The sequence below is a fragment of the Pristiophorus japonicus genome, chromosome 5 (assembly GCF_044704955.1).
Source record: "Pristiophorus japonicus isolate sPriJap1 chromosome 5, sPriJap1.hap1, whole genome shotgun sequence".
Classification (NCBI taxonomy): domain Eukaryota; kingdom Metazoa; phylum Chordata; class Chondrichthyes; family Pristiophoridae; genus Pristiophorus; species Pristiophorus japonicus.
Window position 1 is genome coordinate 203245182 of NC_091981.1, and position 23856 is coordinate 203269037.

A 23856-nucleotide genomic window follows, 5' to 3' on the forward strand; every position below is an offset into this window, starting at 1 on the left:
AGGGAAATACTGTAAAAAAAATTAAGCTGGCTGTTATTCACATAGAACTAAATTATTTTGATTATCTGCATATTGTGTCTGTAACTGAGATGGATAATAGTCACAGATTAAAATGAATATATTTGATATTGTTCAAAAGTCGGTAGCTTGAATTCATATATTTTTACAATATGTGTTGAAAATATTAGACACTGCAATGCAGCTACAGCTTTAGCACATGTGTTTATGCCTCATCTACAGTGAAAGAGGCTTTAACACAGGCCTTATGATAGTCTTTATCTAATCTACTGTTTTGCTCCTTTATTTATTTTGTCTTTTGTACCGAAAGGAATTTTTATTTACCACATTGCTGCCCAGGTTTTGGTTGTGGTAATGTACAGTACAGGGAGAAGACTAAACATAGGGAAGGTTGCTCTTATATAACAAATATGTCAATGCTCATGTCATCAAACACTGATACAGAGACGGTCACTTCCTTCTGGCTGATGGGGCTGAATTCTTGATCAGGAAGACGACCACTTTTATGACATAAACTGAATTTCACCAGCTGATAATAACCTACCACTCAGCTAAAAGAATCCAAAGGCCATTTGATCAATGAATTTATCAGGAATTCAACATATTCTAATTAGTTATTGTGAGACAAATATCAGCAATAATTCTAAGAACATGTGTGATGTACAGACTGCAGAGTACATTATGTATTCTTAAAAAAATCTAAATCAAAACAAAGCAAAGGGACCACAGGATTTGAAACATGGAGTACCAAGATAGAGCCTGATATAACATACCTCCATACAGCAAAAAGCTAAAGAGTTGTCACGCGTGATATGTTTGCTATATTAAACATAAGCATGTATGCAGTGGAGCCAGGGCTAGCTAACATGTTGGAAAAGGCATTAGAAGGGTTGTATTCCATTCATATCTAAGCTGCCTATGAGAAAATCTTACTATTTTCTGATTGTTATTTCATTATGAACTCAAAGCAGAAATTTAGGACAGTATCTATCAAAGAGAAAATTTATTTTGCAAGAGTATTTGCTGATAGCAGGTTATGGACTGTTGTAATGGTAACGTAGGTAGGAGATAATACTTTATCTGCTACCAGTTTGTAGCATGAACTTTTAACTCTTTCCTTCAATATTTCAGTGCCTTTTACCACTTGTAAAGAAAAGCATCTTTTTTCATTCAGGGAAAAAAGAATGTTCTAAAAATGCTGTTGTATTATTATCAATCTTATTCCCACCAGTAGTACTGACTGAATAATTCAGAAGTCTCAATTAATGACTTGTGATCAACACCAATAGTGAAAAGAAATTAAAACTACAACACAGTATTGGGTCACTTTTGTAAACTGAAATTTTATGCATTAATTTAAAATTAATGCATTCGGAACTGATCCAATCCTATAGATCAGCAGTGACAGTGGTAACCTTGGTGACAATATGGAAGGAAGCAGCAGACTGAAGTTGGAAATGGCAGGGTCAACATTGGAATGGTAAAGGGAACTCATTTTCAAAATGTTGAAACTACTTGGGTGTTGGGGAATGTGAGCAGGGGCAAAAATGACACACACTACTAGACAAGTAAAGAACTGTGTTGTGTTTTGTTCTGTGTACAGTGGTATGATATAACTTGTTAATTAAGGAACATGTATGAGTCAATTGAAGGTTCTTTAGATGCATAATAAATTTACAGGGTATTTCATTGCTGACTATGTAACCTCCAAATACTTGATATGTGTCACCAAAATTACTTGATATCTAGCAAGGACATTATTCCAGTCAACTCAATGTTCAGTGGTGGAGTTTTACAGAATGTGTTAAAATAAGACAGCTGTTTTTATTTGATTAATTACTGTTTTTTTTTAAATGAAACAGAAATAAATATCTAGATTTTTTGAAAAATTTAAAGTGGAAGATATTGCAAATATATGCACAATATTTTTTGTACCACAGCGAATAAAGATGTGGAGCACTTTGGACTTAGAGAAGTCATTGTTTTTTTCTGCAACAGATACAGGTAGTGAGGTTACATGTAAAGTAGAGATGTGTGATATTATAAATCACCGCTCTCAAGGAAGGGCCGTTTTATTTGGTCAGACTGCCAACCTCAATACATGTTATGTTGATGCTGCCCGTATATCAAGGAAAAGGCTGGAGTATTGAAATAATGAATAGTTTGTTAAGCAATCTGTAATAAAGGTCACATCAAACGTCATGGAGTCCAACAGCAAAAAAAGTATTTTGGAGCCATGAGGAAAATGCATTACATTGTGGTTAGCTCAATGGTGCCAAATTATTTCTAGAAGCACAGTTTATCTACTGCTGGTAATAAGATTTATGTTAGCCTGAAGAGTAGTTGGTAAGCAAATTCTTTTTAAAATTTACATAACTCAGCAGGGCCACATCAGTACTTTACTTCAAAATATAACATTTATTAGTTGCTGCAAAATTAATCAGATATTGGCAAGACCTTAATTATAATAAGCCAGATATTTAATTATTAATTGAATATGAAGCCCATCATCATTTGTAAAGGTTCATTTGGGGAGAAGACTTGCTGAGGTTTACAAATCCCCTCTGCAAAAGGCTGTTTCTTTTCCCTGTTAGCAAATTGTATCGTGGAATTGGTTGTGCTCTTTTAGCGGGACCATTGCTCCATTAGAAACATCCTTGCCTAATGTGGAACTTTGCCATTCACATTAGGAAGGTGCCAGTTTCGATCCCTGGTCTATGCTAAATAAACTGATTTCAGCAAAGGCAGCATCAGAGCACGTCAACTGACTTAGAGACACTTATCGATTAGGAAAGGGAAAAAAATCAGCCAAAGTTCCTGTCCCTAATCGTTATCTAGCAACTCTTGCTGGAAAATGTAGATGAAAACAGGAGTAGTTGTGATGCCCTCCAATGTGACATAGCTTACTGACATTCACTCTCTACACTCATGTATTAAGAACAATCACTTTGACAAGATGCCAGAGGATCCAGCACGTGCAACCATACCCCACAAAGAGTCAAAGCCATCAGGAAAAGTGGATGGAAAATAGGAGAACCAAAAAGCACATTATGTTAATGAAATACTTGACATGTTGGATGACTAAAAAAGATTTAAAAATGTAGAAGCTCTTTGTAAGCTCAAGGAATAATTAGGAAAGTATATATATATATATATATATATATATGTTAGATGTGGGTGAAATATATGGATATACTGGGGATCTTCAGAGAGAACTGTGACCTAATGGAGATGGTCTGTACATACCAAATACATGATGGAACAATTCTGAATAAAGCTGGCCACAAAAGCAAAACTTCATGCACTAAGATATAAAGGTGTTCGTATAAAAGGCCACATATTAATGAAACCAGCAGGGGAATTAGTAATGGGGAACATGGAGATGGCAGAAACTCTGAACAAATATTTTGTATTAGTCTTTACGGTAGAGGAAAATATCCCAACAGTGGATAGTCAAAGGGCTATAGAAGGGGAGGAACTTACCACAATCACAATCACTAAGCAGGTGGTACTCAGTAAGATAATGGGACTAAAGGCGGATAAGTCCCCTGGACCTGATGGCTTGCATCCTAGGGTCTTAAGAGAAGTAGCGGCAGGGATAGTGGATGCATTGGTTGAGGATGTTTCCACTGATAGGAGAGACTAGAACTAGGGGGCATAATCTTAGAATAAGGAGCCGTCCATTTAAAACTGAGATGAGAAGGAATTTCTTCTCTCAGTGGGTCGTAAATCTGTGGAATTCGCTGTCTCAGAGAGCTGTGGAAGCTGGGTCATTGAATAAGTTTAAGTCAGAGATAGACAGTTTCTTAACTGATAAGGGAATAAGGGGTTATAGGGAGCGGGCAGGAAAGTGGACCCGAGTCCATGATGGGATCAGCCATGATCGTATTAAATGGTGGAGCAGGCTCGAGGGGCCGTATGGCCTACTCCTGCTCATATTTCTTATGTTCTTATAGTAAGCATCAAGCACCTTGCATAAAATGTAATTTACTTTTTTCTTGGTTTAACAGAGTTTGAGTGACAGAGCATTACTCCATGTCTATGGGGTCAATTTTATTGAATGAACTGTTGGATGCAAAATCGTGGCGAAAATCACTTGAAATCCTGGTGTGGTCCTGCCAGGCGAAACTCCCAACCCGGACTGAGACTTTAATACTAGCCCATCTGAAGCTCAAATGATATCCATTTTATGCCAAAAAAGTATTAATATTGAAATTACTGAACTAAAAATCAGAAAATACTGAGACTCACCAGCCAGGTACTGTCTGAAGAAGTTGAATCGGTCAATACTTTAGGGAGCTAATTAAATTATCTGACTCTTTTAGATGCTGATTGACCTGCTGCCTATTTCTAAAATTTTCCACTTTTACTTCCAATTTATGGCATTCATTATTTTTCTCTCTATCTCTGATTATAATTTTATTTAGAAATTAAAACTGTTAACCCAACCATGTCTCATCCTATTTACAAAATAAAGACCTTACCCGGGGAGAAGGGGTGTAAAGATTTCCTCTGATTGCTCGTTCTACCAAGATCATCAACTCATTCTGATAGAGTGCTTTTTCGATTTCATTAGAGATAGTGAGGAGAGAAAATTGTGTTTATGATGTAGATGACACATCGCAAAAAAATCTCCTCCCCAGAGTCCATTTGTAAACTACACTTAACGAACGATACTGAGGATGTTTCAAAGCTTACTTAGTAAGCAACTGATAGACATGGGGTGATTAATTCAAGAAAGTTCAGTATATTGGTGTGTTTGTAGCATGTAACTGCCAGATCATTAGAATCCTGTCATTGAAGAAAGAGAAATCCTTTGAGAAATTGTAGTGAAGTCATTCTGGTAACAATAGGTGGCAGAACATTTAATGCCTAACTTACTCAGCCATTTATAGTTTGTTTCTGACATTTTTTTTGAGTGGAACCCACTTTTTTTAAATCATATACTTTTGCCCATCATTAATTGGTTTAGAGCAATGTTCCAAAACATGCGAGAATTTCTTATTTATAATTAGGGATTTTAATCAATTTTGTTTTGAAATTTTTCTCGTGTCTATCATGACCTCATGTTGTCCCAAAGTGCTTCACAATGAATGAAGTACTTTTGAAGTGTAGTCACTGTTGTAATGTAGGGAAATGCAGCTGCCAATCTGTGCACAGCAAGGTCCTACAAACAGCAATGAGATACATAACCAGGTAATCTGTTTTGGTGATGTTGGTTGCGGGATAAATATTTGCCAGGAGACCAGGAGAATTCCCCAGCACTTCTTTAAATAGTGCCAAGGGATCTTTTACATTCACCTGAGAGGGAAGACTGAACATAATAACATAAAAGCATAAGAATTTGGAGCAAAAGTAGGCCATGAAGCCCCTTGAGCCTGCTCCGCCATTTAATAAGATCATGACTGATCTTATCTTGGGCTCAGCTCCACTTCCCTGCCCATTCCCCTTTACTCCCTTATCGATCAGAAATCTTCTATCTCCACCTTAAATATGTCCAATGACCAAGCTTCTACAGCTCTCTGGGACAGAGAATTCCACAGATTTATAACTCTTTGAGAGAAGAAATTCCTCCTCATCTCAATTCTAAATGGGCAACCCCTTATTCTTAAACTATGTCCCCCTAATCCTGAATTCCCCACGAGTGGAAACATCCTCTCTTCATCTACCTTGTCAAGCCCTCTCAATATCTTATATATTTCAATAAGACCACCTCTCATTCTTCTAAACTCCAATGAGTATAGGCCCAACCTACTCATCCGTTCTTCATAAGTCACCTGCCTTATCTCTGGAATCAACCTAGTGAACCTTCTCTGAACTGTCTCCAATGCAAGTATATCCTTCCTTAAATACGGAGACCAAAACTGTACGCAGTACTCCAGGTGTGGCCTCACCAATACTCCTTATAGTTGTAGCAAAACGTCCCTGCTTTTATACTCCATCCACCTTGCAACATTCCATTTACCTTCTTGATTACTTGCTGTACCTGCATATTAACGTTTTGTGTTTCATGCACAAGAACCCCCTGATCCCTCTGAACTGCAGCATTTTGTAATTTCTCTCCATTTAACTAATAATTTGCTTTATTATTTTTCTGCCAAAATGGGTAACCTCACACTTTCCCACATTATACTCCGTCTACCAAATGTTTGCCCACTCACTTAGCCTGGCTCTATCCCTTTGCAGATTTTTTGTGTCTTCCTCACAACTTGCTTTCCCACCCATCTTTGTATCATCAGCAAATGTGACTACATTATACTTGGTCCCTTCATCCAAGTCATTTATATAGATTGTAAATAGTTGAGGCCACAGCACTGATCACTGTGGCACCTCACTAGTTACCCTTTGTCAACTGGAAAATGACTCAATTATCCCCACTCTGTTTTCTGCACCAATCCGTTATCGATGTTAATATATTACCGCTAATCTTGTGCAGTAACCTTTTAGAGAATGCCTTTTGGAAATCCAAATACACAAACATCCACTGGTTTTCCCTTATCCACCCTGCTCATTACATCCTCAAAGAACTCCAGCAAATTTGTCAAACATGATTTCCCTTTCATAAAACCATGTTGATTCTGCTTGACTTTACTATGCTTTTCCAAATGTCCTGCTACTGCTTCCTTAATAATGGATTCCAGCATTTCCCCAATGACAGATGTCTGCTTCCTTTTTTAAATAGGGGTGTTGCATTTGTGGTTTTCCAATCTGCTGTGAGCTCTCCAGAATCGTGTGAATTTTGGTAGATTACAACCAATGCATCCACTATCTCTGTAGCCACTTCTTTAAAGAACCTTGGATACAGGCCATCAGGGCCAGGGGACTTGCCCACCTTTAGTCCCATTATTTTATCTAGTATTTTTACTTTAGTGATAGTGATTGTTTTAAGTTCCTCCCTCCCGATAACCGCTTGATTATCTATTATTGGGATGTTTTTAGTGTCTTCTACTGTGAAGACAGATACAAATATTTGTTCAAAGACTCTGCCATTTCCCTACTCCCCATAATTAATTCCCCAGTCTCATCATCTAAGAAACATAGAAACATAGAAAATAGGTGCAGGAGTAGGCCATTCGGCCCTTCGAGCCTGCACCGCCATTCAATGAGTTCATGGCTGAACATGCAACTTCAGTACCCCATTCCTGCTTTCTCGCCATACCCCTTGTTCCTCCTAGTAGTAAGGACTACATCTAACTCCTTTTTGAATATATTTAGTGAATTGGCCTCAACAACTTTCTGTGGTAGAGAATTCCACAGGCTCACCACTCTCTGGGTGAAGAAGTTTCTCCTCATCTCGGTCCTGAATGGCTTACCCCTTATCCTTAGACTGTGACTCCTGGTTCTGGACTTCCCCAACATTGGGAACATTCTTCCTGCATCTAACCTGTCTAAACCCGTCAGAATTTTAAACGTTTCTATGAGATCTCCTCTCATTCTTCTGAACTCCAGTGAATACAAGCCCAGTTGATCCATTCTTTCTTGATAGGTCAGTCCCGCTATCCCAGGAATCAGTCTGGTGAACCTTCGCTGCACTCCCTCAATAGCAAGAATGTCCTTCCTCAATGTTTACTTTAGCTATTCTCTTTTTATGTACCTGTAGAAGCTTTTACTATCTGTTTTAATATTTCTTGCTAGTTTACTCTTGTTTTAACTTTCATGATAGCACCTCCGACATTACAATACTCACTCAATACTGCACTGAAGCTAAAATTATGCACTCAAGTAAGTTGGGAGTATGGTTGAACCCATAACTTTGAGTCAGGTGAAAGCACTAATGAGAGTTACAGTTAACAGTGCAAGCCTACGTGTAAATTCTTAGGCTAGCTGACCTGCCATTTTCTTAACATAAGAAATAGGAGCAGGAGTAGGCCATACGGCCCCTCGAGCCTGCTCCACCATTTAATATGATCATGGCTGATCCGATCATGGACTTAGGTCCACTTCCCTGCCTGGTCCCCATAGCCCCTTATTCCCTTATCGGTTAAGAAACTGTCTATCTCTGTCTTAAATTTATTCAATGACCCAGCCTCCACAGCTCTCTGAGACAGCGGATTCCACAGATTCACAACCCTCAGAGAAGAAATTCCTCCTCATCTCAGTTTTACATGGGCGGCCCCTTATTCTAAGATTATGTCCCCTAGTTCTAGCCTCCCCTATCAGTGGAAACATCCTCTCTGCATCCACCTTGTCTAGCCTCCTCATAATCTTATACATTTCGATAAGATCACCTCTCATTCTTCTGAATTCCAATGAGTAGAGGCCCAACCTATTCAACCTTTCCTTATAAGTCAACCCCCTCATCTCCGGAATCAACTTAGTGAACCTTCTCTGAACTGCCTCCAAAGCAAATATGGGAAACAAAACTGTACGCAGTATTCCAGGTGTGGCCTTACCAATACCCTGTATAACTGTACCTCGCCAATACCCTATATAACTGCAGCAAGACTTCCTTGCTTTTATATTCCATCCCCTTTGCAATTGAGGCCAAGACTCCATTGGCCTTCCTCATCACTTGCAGTACCTGTATATTTCATGCACAAGTACCCCGAGGTCAAGCTGTACTGCAGCGCTTTGCAATTTTCATCTCACAACTTTTCAGCATTTTCATCTGCTTTTGATGTGTGAAGGTAATGATTTTGTGCAAGGAATAACGGTGAGGCTGTCAGCACTCACCGTTATTATGGAGTCAACCAGACAGCAACTTTCGGCATCCACACATGCTCAGTTAAATGCAGAAATCAGGATGTTGCTGTCTGAGTTGCTCTGCTCCTCCAGAAGCTGCACTCTAACACTATCTCACCAAGAGACTTGGTATTCACAAACATGGAAAATACCCACTAAACATGCCAGAAAAAGTTAGGGCTTCTGCATTCTGTAAGTAAAATGTTAACAGCATAGTAAGTCTTACTATTGTGAAACAACCTCTCCGGCACTGAAACTTAACTTTTACAAGCATGGAATCTCATTCCGTCAGATTTTAATTATTGTTGTAAATTTTTTTAAAAATGTTTAACATTTTTGTTACTTTTTATTTCTGTCTCTTTTATCTCACTCTCAATCCCAACTTTCTATCACTCTTTATTTTGCTTTCTGTGCATGGTTTTATATTGAATTAAACATTTTAACTTACATGTTCTAGTTTAAATGCTGCGCGGGGGGGGGAAGCGGGAATTTTCACATGCAAAAACGGGTGGGTTGGAGGATGAAGTGAAAGTTGTAAAAATCTAAAATCTGATCCTAACCCGCCTCTCACCCGCACACTTTCTTTCACCTTTTACTTCGGTGGGACGGGGGGCGGACAGCCAACCCGCTGCCAGGAGGTGGGTTGGCATTTTAAATATTATAATGAGGCCTGAAGCCTCTGCTTTAACCTGCTGTACAAGTGTAAGTGTAATGAATGGTGAGTGCCATGCGTTCACTGCTGACTGCAAATTCCAGGCCCATATCTTTGTGAGCCTTAAGAACCCACCAAACTCCTTATTGTACATATTTTTTCTACTCCCCCATCCGTCAATAGTTTCATAAGCCTATTTAATACTAATATCAACCATACGCTTTACTTTATATATAAGCCTGTAAATTATTGTCAGCATGTGATACCATATGTTGTGCTATCATATTGTATCTTGTTATCACATGTTATGTTATACATTATGTTATTGTGCATTATGTTATTGTGCAATTGTTTTTGCGTTTTATATGATTGTGCATTATGTTGTGTGTTATATTATTGTATGCTGTTATTGTGTATTAGATTATTGTACATTATGCTTATCATAAATAGTTAGCATATGAACACTTAATGCATTCCTAACAAATTCCTTCCTCCAGAGAAATTTTATTTTAAGCAGAACATATCATTTAAAATAAATAGTTTCAAATGGAGAGTGGCATTTGATACAAATGCAGAGGGACTGATTTTAATGCTGGAATCAACATTAATGAGGCAGTAACAGCTTCAAATTGGGGTCAGTAGACTTACCGCCCTGTTTAAGGACAACTCTCTGGCTGTCGCCAGTGTTACATGGGCATCCCGCTGGGTGACCGAAGTGCCTTCCGGTTTCAGGCTGTAGACCACTTTTAATATGTAAATCAAGGTCGTATGACATGCGTAGGAGCCAATTGCCACTTTAGGACAGATTTGGTCAGAGTTGTGCTGGTGGTACAGCCAAAGAGGCCCCAGGAGGAGCAAGAGTGCTCTTCCAGACACCCACAAAATAATCAGGGCCATTGTCACTCCGGGCTCCCCATCCTCAGTGATTGCGACCCCCTCACTAGGACTTGCCTTGCTGCTAGCCGTGTGGCCTCCAGGCCACCCAATACTGCACCAGCCTTAACCTTGCAAGCTCCATTGGGACGTCTGTTTGGTGGTTCTATTTAAGTGGGACCTGGGCCTCAAAATGGCTCCGACCTCTTCGCTGCCGAAGGGGTGGTGGCTGTTGCATTCTACTAGTCATTTCCACAGAAGATTAAAAAAAAATATATATATAAATATTTGGGTATAGATATAGATATAGATAGAGATAGATAGATAGATATATAAATAGATAGATGTAGCGATAGATAGATATAGAGATAGGTATAGAGATAGATATAGATATAGATATATAGATATAGAGATAGATATAGAGAGACAGACAGGCTGAGAGACAGACAGACAGACAGACATTTATATAGCACCTTTCATGACCACTGGATGTTTCAAAGCGCTTTACAGCCAATTAAGTACTAACAGCACTATTCAGGCTATAGAATCGTTAATACCTAGAGCGGAGTCAGATTTCACATGGCATTTTTTTTTGTTATTTCTTTGTCCCTCCAATTTTCCAGCTTCCTCTCCTGATGGCACAGAATTGAGCTGGGTTCCAGTTTGACAGGCACCCGCACCTTGTGGGGAAGAGCAAAACTAGAGGCCATCAATATAAGATAAGGAAATCAAATAGGGAATTCAGAAGAAACTTCTTTACCCAGAGAGTGGTGAGAATGTTACCTCAGGGAATGGTTGAAGCGAATAGTATAAAGGCATTTAAGGGGAGGTTAGACAAGCGTGTGGTGGAGAAGGGAATAGAGGGTTTTGCTGATAGATTTGGATGAGGAAAGACGGGACGAGGCTCGAGTGGAGCATAAATGTTGGCATGGACTGGGTGGGTGAATGGCTTGTTTCTGTGCTGCATATCCTATGTAATCTTTTGCTGCCTTGGCCAAGTGTTAAATCTTTATATTTGTGGTTGGCCAATGAATTTCAACAGAATATTCAACTATGGAAGAATAATAGCTAAAGCAGGTTCTATCCCCACATGATTCCTATACAAAAGCGGTCACTGGATTGTAATCTGGATGGAAACCCTGGCTGATTTTGCCTTTTGCAGTTTAGGGGTGCAAAGATCAGTTATTACGCCTCAGCTAACTCAACATAGATTAGGCTTGACTTCGAGCCTTTCTGTTCTATATCACTTAATCACACACTGGGTGGCAGCCTTATCAACTGAGCCATTTGGAATTCTTACCATGAAAATTAACAACTGCTTCCATATCTAGGTGATAACACCAACGATTGGGCTATTTCTTAGATATCAGATTGTTACAGCACAGAAAATGCCACTCAGCCCATCAAGTCTGTACCCATGTTTTCTATCCATGTCAGCTACAAGTCTGGATTCTTCACTCTGTTATTCTAACATCAGGGTAATGCACCATCGGCACTAAAGTAATGTTGATCTGAAAATCTCGTCTGATTCCACTCTCCTGTTCACGTTATATTCAACTTAATTTTCCTATCTTTCAAGCAATTATCTAATTTTTTTAAATACAATTAATGGACTCTGATTCAGCAACAATTTAAGAGAGAGATTTTCAAACACCCTTTGTACAAATAATTTTTTCTAACCTCCCCTTTAATTCCTTTTGTCATTATCTTGAATTTATCCCTTCTTGTAATTGCCAATTAAATCCAATTCACGATTGACTACTGCGCAGTAAATGGAGCTGCTCTGATGCCATGTCAAAAGCCTTTACTTAGGAATATTGAGAGTCTTTGTTCAGACTGTCTGATTTTCTTGTATCTCCTGAAGCACCCGTTACTGTAATAGTGTCACGTGTCAATTAGCAATACAAGTGTGACTGCAGGAGATGATAGTTCTGAAAAAAGCAGAATGATATGATTAGTAATTGAGCCTTTCTTAGTTGCGTGTGAACTTAATGGGCCCAAGTTTCGGGTGGAGTTGCTCCTATTTTTTTGGAGCAACTAGTTTAGTTTGGAGTAACTTAGAAATCGCAATTCTCGCATTTAGTTTGCTCCAGTTCTAGTGAGTTAGCTTGCTTTCGTTTTAGTTCAGTTTTTTTTCAAAAGGGGGCGTCACCAGCCACTTACACCTGTTTTGCAAGTTTAGGCACCGAAAAGTTACTCCAAACTTACTTTGAATGGAGCAAGTGTCGACTTTTGTACGTTCAGAAAAATCTTGCATACACTTTAGAATTAGGCGCAGATAGCCAGAGATGGAGGGGAGGGGGGGTGGGAAAGGAAGTTAGAGGGAAGTTAGGGGATTTTCCAAAGCATTAAACACTTCACTTTTAAAAATAAAGAACCATCATCAATAATAAATGATAAATAAATCAATAAATCAATAAAGAAGAAATAAAAAATTAAAAAAATAAAAAATAAAAAATAATTCAATAAATCAATAAATAAAAAATAAAAAGTTCCTACCTCACCTATCCATTTGGGAGCACCGGGAGCCTGGCCAGGGCTAGTGGCTGCGTGCTGCAGGCTGGAAATCAGCACTCTGCCTGCTCCAGGAGCCCATTCGGCCAGGGTTATTGGCTGTGTGCTGCAGGCTGGAAATTGCCACTCTGACCGCAATGAGGGAGCCCATTCGGCCAGTGACTTTCTCCTCCACTGTGAAACCCCTCTAATATTTCTTGCCTTGGGGAGATATCCAGTCAGCCTTACTTGCAGCAGGGAGCCCATTCGGCCAGGGCTCAGGTCAGCATGCTTCAGGCCCCTCCCACACAGCCAGCAGCACACGCACACAGAATCTAGGGGCCAGGAGCTACTGCGCACGCGCGCAGACTCCACTGCACATGCACGCAGCTGCCGGCACTCTTTTTTGACCCAGGGCTGTAGCTCCACGCCCCTGCTGCTGTGCTGCGTCGCGCTGACTGCTGAACAGGTCTGCTGCACTTGGAGAATCGCGAGGTAAGTTTATGGCACGTTTTCATTCTATAAAATAGGCGGTGCGCCGTTCTAGCGGATATCGGAAACTTGGGTGCATTGAATCTTGTTATCTCACTGCTGTAACATCAGTTTAGATGTTAATAAAAGATTGACATTTAAATAGGTAACAGGGCACTATTTTTATTTAAATATATTTCCTAGTTTATTTTCCCATTAAAAAGAAGAATATTTTTTCCACAAAAAAAAAGATACTTGAGCATCCATTTTTATGCCAGGTTCAGTCATTTTATATTATGTTCACATGGTACTTCATATATTTGGTAATGTGTAAGCAGCATCAGCCATACTAGCAGTACAGAGGGCAGTATCAATTGCCTTGAGACATTTCACTATTTTAAAGGCGCTATATAAATGCAATATATATATATATATATAAATATAAATGTTTTTGTTGCATCAACTCACACACATCCCTGGGTGAACTGTGGCTGAGCACAGTAGGCTTGAGAAGGGGCAAGGCTGGCAAGTGAGCGCAAGAAGAGAGTAGGTAGTAAGAGCACAGGAAAGGAGAGGGATGTTGGGACAATGGTATGATGGCAGGAGAGTGAGATACATTTCACTGCTCCTAAGAGGCTACTGGATAGATAGAGAGAGACAGAGAGAGAGAGAGCCTGAGACAGAGATATGACAATTTTGGCATAAAGAGAAATTGATTAAAAACATCAAAGAATGAACTAAACTCTTGAGTGATCAGCAGAAAACATAGAAACATAGAAAATAGGTGCAGGAGTAGGCCATTCGGCCCTTCTAGCCTGCACCGCCATTCAATGAGTTCATGGCTGAACATGCAACCTCAGTACCCCCTTCCCGCTTTCTCGCCATACCCCTTGATCCCCCTAGTAGTAAGGACTTCATCTAACTCCCTTTTGAATATATTTAGTGAATTGGCCTCAACAACTTTCTGTGGTAGAGAATTCCACAGGTTCACCACTCTCTGGGTGAAGAAGTTTCTCCTCATCTCGGTCCTAAATGGCTTACCATTTAATGCTCCTAGAAATAATAATAAGCAGAAACAGCGAGATTGAGCCTGACATGAAAAGAAACTCAGGAACTGAGGAAAGCAGCCAGAATAACTGATGGAACTGGTCCAAGTTCAAAGAGGATGCCAACTAATCAGCTCACCATGTCATCAGATAGTGAGGACAATCTGTGCTACTTGAAAGCTGCAGATATGGAGAAGGGGAGGAGGTGTTCACCAAGCCAGGAACTAAAGCATTTTGAAGGGGAGCAGTATATAACTTTGTAAAATAGATTGTAATGATTAATGTTACGCTATAACAAGAAGCAGTACAATAATATACTGAGAATTCAATCCATTACTGCCCTGGACACTAATGTGATTCACACTCACCTGTGCTCAGCAACATCATCAGCACATGGTTCTTGACTAGTAGGTGGCTAGAGATATTAATAGCCATGGGGAAGATAAATAACCCTACAGGCTACACACTGATATCTTACAGGTTGTACATATTTGTGTGGCATCTTGTGTAAGGGGATCAGAGCAGATCTGTGAATCTGTTATTGCAATTAACAATATACAATGAATACACTCAAAATTACATTTAGAAATTCTATTAATGTTAATCTTTGAAACATGAGCCATTGTCAACACCTCATTGATATTACACAGACATAGAAACTAATAACAAAAGTGAAGAACTTAAGAGTAAAATACCAGTTACAATGTAAGGTAAACAGATTTAACCTCTTTTGAAAAGCTATGCAATTGATTTATTTATGCTGTGGCTGTAACACATCTAATGAATTGTAATAAAGTGACTTCATAAACACAACCAAAAGGCGAATTACAAAAAGCCATTTGGCTTGGCCTGCTTTCTTCAATTTAAATCTTTTTTTTCTAGAGCAGCATTTCATACAGATTACTCTGTCTGATCAATGAATCTCTATCCCTCTTTAATCAGGGACTTGTCCATTTATTTCTTTAAAAAAATCCAGTGATTATTCATTCATCACACTTAATACCTGTATGGCAAAGCCTCTTTGCATTAATGGGAGTACATGCATTAGAATGCAAAGGGATGTCTTAATTTTTTTAGCAAATCAAAGTTGCTCTGAAGCTGCACACAATTGTGTGATATTCTCAGGAGTGACTAAATCGGTTGATTCATGGCTTGGATTTTAATAGCTCAGGAAACTCCATCATATGAGCTCACCTTCTGTGATATCTATTTGATCTTTGGTTAGACACACCTGATGCCTGTTAGAATTTTACACCTTTGTATTTTTACTATATTGCATACATTGACTAAGCCAGTGCAAGTCAGTGAATTGTCATTTTCAGTACATGCCACCATGCTGTGGTCCAGATTTAAGTGTTTATGTGAGGAAGCATTATATATCTTTGAAATAAATATTCTTGCATGTACTTACCTGTGATGCAGGTACCTTTAAATATCATAAAGCTTTAATTACACAAAAAACAATTACCAGAAAGTTCTTAACTATCAATACATTGGAGTGCATTCCATTGTCAATGATGCTGAATGTGTAATGGATAGTAATGAGTGACAAAAGCAGGAAAAAACACTAACCTTAACACTACACAGATGCAGCAGCATAATGACTCACTAACTGCAAGCACATCAAATCCTGGGAAAAGGTTAATGAAATTACTTAGCATTGATTCCATGACACAGATTATAGAAATTACATTTATAAGCATCTTGTACACATAATTCATACACAAATTGCTTTTAGATTTGTAATTTGCAAAGCACATTTACAATGAATAAGCAATAAAAGTAAACTTTCAAATTCAAAACTGCGGCAGTACATTTTTCATTAGAATGTCGTTCCAGAGTAAGCAGCCTTTTCCCACAGGTGCAAGAAATTACATAATTGGTTAACCGGGTCCCCAAAATATTTAATCATAAATAAAATAAAGTTAGAGTCTGAATTATAACTCATTTATGCAGCACATCATAACACAGCGAACAGAGAGGGGCCAGTTCTTTTCGAGAGGAAAATGACCGAGTGTGGATACAGACACCTATTAACTACACAGAGTAAGTATCTAAAATAAATGCATTTGTTGCCAACTTAGCTTTTGAAAAATGGTTATATCCTAAGTTAATTATATTCAGCTCAAGGATTAACAGAATCTCTGTTTCTACTGATTACCCCTTATTTTCCTATTGAACAGCTAGAAATCTGACTTTGAAAAATTAAATTCTCTACTTAAAAAGATAAGACATACCTGAGGGCCAGTATCATTGCTCATCTTATTTATAAATGTAGATTAAAGTTACATTTTTCAACAATATTTCAATTTAATTCAATAGTATTAACTATAGTCCATTCATAGGCAATAAATGACTGATGACAATATCGACAAATAGGTTTGGAAGAAGAAGGCTCTTCAGCCCATTTCCTTCCATAATATCAACCACACATTCCATATTACAGCATCTAGTTGTTTCTTAAATGAGTCCAGAGTTCTATATTTCACCATTCGTCCTAGTAATGTGCAATTCTCTGCATAAAGAATATTTTCTAAAGTCTGTCCTAAATTTTTCTTTCACAACTCTAAACCTGTGCCCACCTGTCTGGCTGCCTAGCATATTTGAAGCATAACATTATTGTTTGTAATCTGTTCAGAGTCCAGCCTGCCAACCATGCTTTACATTGATAGCAATGCTCTTAGCACTCTGCTATGGGGCTTTTCACCCCAAAACGTGTAGGTGAAGGGAAATTTAACAAAAACAAGCTTTCCACTCAAAGTGCTTCTCTGTGTATCTCTATCCCATTCTGCCTCCATGTCACTCTTCCACCTAACATGCTGACCTTTTTTTCCCCCCCTCATCTATCCATCTCCCCCAGTCTGCTCACCCCTCTCTTCTCACGATCTGCTCATACCTCCTTCTGATCTCTGCCTTGTTTGCTCATCCCCCTCCCACTTGATCTGCTAGCCTGTCTCTCTCCCATCTAATGAACCTCTCCCACCCCTGACCCGGCTGATTCACAGACTTCTTCCTATCCTTCCTGATCTACCTACCCATCAAGCTCTCCCTGATCTGCATGTCTGTTCCTTTTGCATCTGACTTGCCTGCTCGTCCATCTCCTACCTGGTTCAGCCACATGACCTTCTCTCCCAGTGAGTCACACTGCTGAAGGCAAGGCTATTCTAGAGATGTAACTGTTATTTTTATTTTGAGATTTGGCTAGTCTCGCCGTTTGCACTTCATGACTTGCTGTGAGAAAAGCACTGAACAGACACTTACTGGGGCAAAGCATGAGGAAGTGGAAGAGGAGAGAGGCAAATCAGGCATGTGGAGCAGAGGAGCCAATGAGAGAAGCTGGGAAAGAAACAGCAAACTAGTTTGACCAATGGATGAATTCTCAAATATGTTTCTTAGACAATATCTTAAATACCGTGTTAGAAAACTTGCTCACAGATCATGAATATACGGAAATCTAGTGACACTGAGGGAGATGTTAATGATGTTAAGATTCCGAGTATGTTGAAAGATATCTATTCCCAGATTTGGTTTATCTATTCAGAAATTAACCACCTAGTCAGCTCTCGTGTATTAAATTTAGAATCCTTGGGGTCGAAATTGCCCTTTTTTGTGATGCCCGTTTGTGCCTCTGGGGGCGCTAAAGGGGCGCGGCAGTTAGTGGAGGCGCTGACACAGTAGTGCCGCGCACCGCCGATAGTGCCCGAGTCCGCCATGCAACCAGCGATGACGTCATTACTGTGCGTGGTGACCCCTTTCCGTTCCATGACGCAAATTGCTCTGCAAGGCTGCCATGAACAGTTTCAGCGCCAGCCTCGTGGGTCAGGAGCCGGGCCGACTTCCACTTGTGGGGCAGAATTAAAGGGGACGTGGGGAGCACCACGTGCTGCCATCTCGATGGTTTTGCTGACTCACCGGCCGGACCAAATTCTTCTTCCCTTGCATGGTCTAGGCCACCATCGTGCAGCCCAGCACTCTGTTTTGGGTGCCGGGCTGCAGCCTCGGCACCACACCACCCTGGTGGCCCAGCGGAGGCAATCAGAGGCCCAGCAGAATGCGCAGCGGCCCTCCTCTTTAACCGAAGGGGAGGGGCGTTGAAACACGTCAGCGCTACATGTGCAGCAACATAGCACTACCAATGCACCCCAGAACCCACCCCAAGAGGAAATGGAGTGTGCGAGATTGTGTTCCACTTCCTTTTAAGGGCAGTAACCGCAATTTTTTGGCCGGGGCAGGACTTACATGCCGGGCGCAATCTGAGACGGTTACCACCCCAATTGGGGTGCTGGAGCATTTCTCCCCCGTTGATTCTAAAAAAATGTGGCACTAGAGCACATGCTTAAAGAGAAGGCAATGTAATAATGTGCCATGTTTCAATAATGAAGGGGCTTATGGGTAAAAGCTCAATTTTTATTCAGCCATTTTGCACATATATTGCACACTATATGCCTGGGTACCAAAAATGGCATTATTATAAGTGTGATGTGTTTGGCCATATTTTGCCATACTTACCAATTAAATAGCCATGCTTTTCTGTCACTTTGTCACTGGTTATAATGATTAAAAAGGGTTTGTGACCATTTTTTAAAATAAATAAAGTCCAGCATGTCCATGCTTCTCTTTCACAACTCAGTTGCTTACTTTGTCTATTTTCTTTCCCTGTATTTCAGCTCCAAGCTTTATGGCCAGAATCTTACCAGCCCTCCGAGTGTGGGTTTGGAGGCGGGCCTGCTGTCAAAATTGCTCTGATTGACAGCGGTCGGAAGTCCGCTCTGAACCCGTTTCTGTGTCAATTTCTCAAGTGCTGGGTAAGTGTGCGGATCGCAGATCTGACAACAAGCGGCGGGCAAGTCAGTTAAGATGCTTAACAGGTACTTTAAAGGAATTTAAAAGGATTTTAACCAGGCAATTAACATTTTACCAAGATTTTCTCTTGGGGAACACGCCAGATAAGTGTGTCAGGTTTTCAATGATTCTCCATTGCTTTGACTGGCCGATAGCTGGAGAAGTGGTATAAAAGCAACCATTTCAAAGTTGTTCACTTTCCAATGCCATAAGCTGAAGCCTTCAGGATTTGGAAGACACTTTTCAGCTGCACAGGTACAGCGTTGAGAATCCGTAAGCCGTGGGACCGAGGCCACTCCGGATTCTGTGTATTTATGACGTCCTGAATCTGAAACGCCCAAGTGGCGGCGGGTGGGGAGAGGGAGGTGGGAGGGAGGGGGGGGCGAGGTCGGCCCAAGGAACGGGAGAGGTCGGTGGCGGCCCGAGGTGGGTAAAAGGTCGGTGGCGGCCCGAGGCGGGGAAGAGGTCGGCAGTGGCCTGAGGCGGAGGTATGGATTCCAGAACCTTTTACGGATCCCGGATGGCCCCACCACGGATCATCCCAGTGTCTGGATTCTGGAATAGTACAGATTCCGGAACTCTGGATTCTCGACGCTGTACCTGTATGCAGGTTAGAAGTGTTTGTAGTGAACTCACTATCCACTGTCATCTCCTTGGAGCAACCTCTCTTACCATTGACTGATCGCTTCTGTCATCTCAATCCCATCTGCCATCTATTCCAGTAGCATCGGTGCCCTTGAAAAAATCTCACCTTGGTCCTCAGAATCCAATCACGATCAGCCCCAACACCAACATCACTAAACACACCAGAATCACTAACAACAACACCAAGCTGTCCTGCAATCATCTGATGCTACACAGGACACAGGGCATCAGCATCTGACCCCATTGTTGCCCAGAACACATGGGATGGCCTCACCATGGCCACATGTATATCACTTAACGATGTACACCCTGGCTGCCACATGATGTGCCACGTTGGCACCACCCCACACCAGCTCCATAAAGCATCCCTGAAATGCCCAAGCCATTCCTTTCACACTCATCACCATTGTGGGGGTTACCCTTATGTCTTAATGTTTGACAACACATCAACATAAACTTTACATGAACATTGGCTAAAAGATCCAAGTGGCTACCCTGATGTGTTGATAGTTGGTATGATTGGACAAGGATGAGGATGAATGTGGGGGGTGGCGAGTAAGATGGGGAAGTGATAATGTAGATAAAGAGGGATGGGTAGAGGTGCAAGGTAAGTTGGTGTGAGTAAGGATGTGCAGGGGTAGGGTAAGGAAGGCAGAGTGATGGAGTAGTGATGAGTTCCACAGCGGGAATAGGTTGAGTGTGAGTTTGCAATAACGTTTCGTGATCTACTGAGATCATTGAAAGGTTTGCGTCACTGCAGCCAATTCCTCCTGATGACATCCCTGCTTGTGCCCTCCTGCGCAATCTACAATCAGGCTCCGTTGGTGTTGTGGGAAGGTTTCTTCTGCCCATTGGAAGGGAAGAGAACCTCCCTGCATGCTGTGAGTCATTCCATAAGCACCTGGAGGGAGCGATGGGAGAGCCTGGGAGCAGCGTGCACCTTTGTGCAGTGCTTGTCAGTGTTTGCAGCACCTCAATGTGGGCATAGAAACATAGAAACATAGAAAATAAGTGCAGGAGTACGCCATTTGGCCCTTTGAGCCTGCACCACCATTCAATAAGGTCATGGCTGATCATTCGCCTCAGTACCCCTTTCCCGCTTTCTCTCCATACCCCTTGATCCCTTTAGCCGTAAGGGCCATATCTAACTCACTCTTGAATACATCCAATGAACTGGCATCAACAACTCTCTGCGGTCGGGAATTCCACAGGTTAACAACTCTCTGAGTGAAGAAATTTCTCCTCATCTCAGTCCTAAATGTCTTAGCCCTTATCATCAGATTATGTCCCCTGGTTCTGGACTTTACCAACATCGGGAACATTCTTCCTGCATCTAACCTGTCCAGTCCCGTCAGAATTTTATATGTTTCTATGAGATCCCATCTCATCCTTCTAAACTCCAATGAATACAGGCCCACTTGATCCAGTCTCTCCTCATGTGTCAGTCCTGCTATCCCGGGAATCAGTCTGGTGAACCTTCGCTGCACTCCCTCAATAGCAAGAACGTCTTTCCTCAGATTAGGAGACCAAAACTGAACCCAATATTTCAGGTGAGGCCTCACTAAGGCACTGTATAACTGCAGTAAGACCTCCCAGCTCCTATACTCAAACCCCCTAGCTATGAAGGCCAACATACCATTTGCCTTCTTCACTGCCTGTTGTACCTGCATGCCAACTTTCAATGACTGATGAACCATGACTCCCAGGTCTCGTTGCACCTCTCCTTTTCCTAATCTGCCGCCGTCCAGCTAATATTCTGCCTTCGTGTTTTTGCCACCGAAGTGGATAACCTCACATTTATCCACATTATACTGCATCTGCCGCGCGTTTGCCCACTCACCTAACCTGTCCAAGTCACACTGCAGCCTTTTAGCGTCCTCCTCACAGCTCACATCGCAACTCAGCTTAGTTTCATCTGCAAACTTGGAGATATTACATTCAACTCCCTCATCCAAATCACGAATATATATTGTAAATAGCTGGGTTCCCAGCACTGAGCCCTGCGGTACTCCATTAGTCACTGCATGCCATTCTGAAAAGGACCCGTTTAACCCGACTCTCTGCTTCCTGTCTACTAACCAGTTCTCTATCCACGTCAGTACATTACCCCCAATACCATGTGCTTTAATTTTGCACACCAATCTTTTGTGTGCGACATTGTCAAAAGCCTTCTTAAACTCCAAATACACCACACCCACTGGTTCTCCCTTGTCCACTCTACCAGTTACATCCTCAAAAAATTCTAGAAGATTTATCAAGCAGGATTTCCCTTTCTTAAATCCATGCTGACTTGGACTGATCCCGTCACTGCTTTCCAAATGTGCTGCTATTTCATCTTTAATAATTGATTCCAACATTTTCCCCACTACCGATGTCAGACTAACCGGTCTATAATTATCCGTTTTCTCTCTCCCTCCTTTCTTAAAAAGTGGTATTACATTAGCTACTCTCCAGTCCATAGAAACTGAACCAGAGTCAATAGACTGTTGGAAAATGATCACCAATGCATCCACTATTTCTAGGGCCACTTCCTTAAGTACTCTGGGATGCAGATGATCAAGCCCTGGGGATTTATTGGCCTTCAATCCCATCAATTTCCCTAACACAATTTCCTGCCTAACAAGGATTTCCTTTAGTTCTTCCTTCTCACTAGACCCTCGATCTCCTAGTATTTCCGGAAGCTTATTTGTGTATTCCTTCGTGAAGACAGAACGAAAATACTTCTTTAACTAGTCCGCCATTTCTTTGTTCCCCATTATACATTCACCTGATTCTGACTGCAAGGGACCTACATTTGTCTTCACCAATCTTTTTCTATTCACATATCTATAGAAGCTTTTGCAGTCAGTTTTTATGTTCCCAGCAAGCTTCCTCTCATACTCTATTTTCCCCCTCCTAATTGAACACTTTGTCCTCCTCTGCTGTATTAGAAAATTCTCCCAGTCCTCAGGTTTTTTGCTTTTTCTGGCCAAATTATATGCCTCTTCCTTGGATTTAACACTATCCTTAATTTCCCTTGTTAGCCACGGTTGAGCCACCTTCCCCATTTTATTTTTACTCCAGACAAGGATGTACAATTGTTGAATTTCATCCATGTGATCTTTAAATGTTTGCCATTGCTTATCCACCGTCAACCCTTTAAATATCACTCGGCAGTCTATTCTAGCCAATTCATGTCTCATACCATCGAAGTTACCTTTCCTTAAGTTCAGGACCCTAGTCTCTGAATTAACTGTGTCGCTCGCCATCTTAATAAAGAATTCTACCATATTATGCTCACTCTTCGACAAGGGGCCTCGCACAACAAGATTGCTAATTAGCCCTTTCTCATTACACATCACCCAGTCTAGGATGGCCAGCCCTCTAGTTGGTTCTCAACATATTGGTCTCGAAAACCATCCCTAATACATTCCAGGAAATCTTCCTCCACCGCATTGCTACCAGTTTGGTTAGCCCAATCAATATGTAGATTAAAGTCACCCATGATAACTGCCATACCTTTCTTGCACATGTTGCGTATCTTTAAAGCATGCACTCCTATGTTCTGCCACCAGGGAGCGCATCCCCTGAAGTCCCAAGGGATCCCAGCATCCCTTGGGAGCACTGTACATAAGCTGGCCCCTTAGGCCTGTTCCTCACTCTGGATTGTCTTAATAAAGACTGAGGTCACTGTTACTTTAACCTCCCTGTGTGCAGTCTCAACTGTGTTAGGAACACAATAACTGGCGACGAGTATACGAATCCAACGCAAAGATGCAGCAAACTGTGGGCATCCTGGAGAAGTTCTCAGAGGGTGAGGACTGGGAAGCCTATGTCGAACGGCTAGACCAGTACTTTGTAGCCAACGAGCTGGACGGAGAAGGAAGCGCTGCAAAAAGGAGAGCAGTCCCTCACGGTCTGCAGGGCACCGACCTACAGCCTCATGAAGAATCTTCTGGCTTTGGTGAAATCCACAGATAAGTCGTATGAGGACCTGTGTACACTGGCTCGGGAGCATCTTAACCCGAGGGAGAGCGTGTTAATGGCGAGGTATCGGTTCTACACGTGCCAGCAATCTGAAGGTCAGGAAGTGGTGAGCTACTTCGCCGAGCTAAGGCGACTTGCAGAACAATGTGAGTTTGATGGCTACCTGGA

At 41.2% G+C, this 23856-nt stretch overlaps 1 protein-coding gene across 7 annotated transcripts in view; it reads right to left on the bottom strand.

Moving 5' to 3' along the window:
- LOC139264565 (E3 ubiquitin-protein ligase HECW1-like) overlaps positions 1 to 23856 on the bottom strand; it is a 751381-nt gene that overhangs the window by 608623 nt on the left and 118902 nt on the right. For 4 of the 7 annotated variants that reach the window (XM_070881228.1, XM_070881232.1, XM_070881229.1 and 1 more), the window contains one exon: positions 15808 to 15865. The exons of the other annotated variants lie outside the window; for them this stretch is intronic. In XM_070881228.1, coding sequence (XP_070737329.1) covers positions 15808 to 15834 — 27 coding nt within the window. In that variant the 5' untranslated portion in view covers positions 15835 to 15865. The remainder of the gene's footprint in view (positions 1 to 15807; positions 15866 to 23856) is intronic. 7 annotated transcript variants of the gene reach the window in all.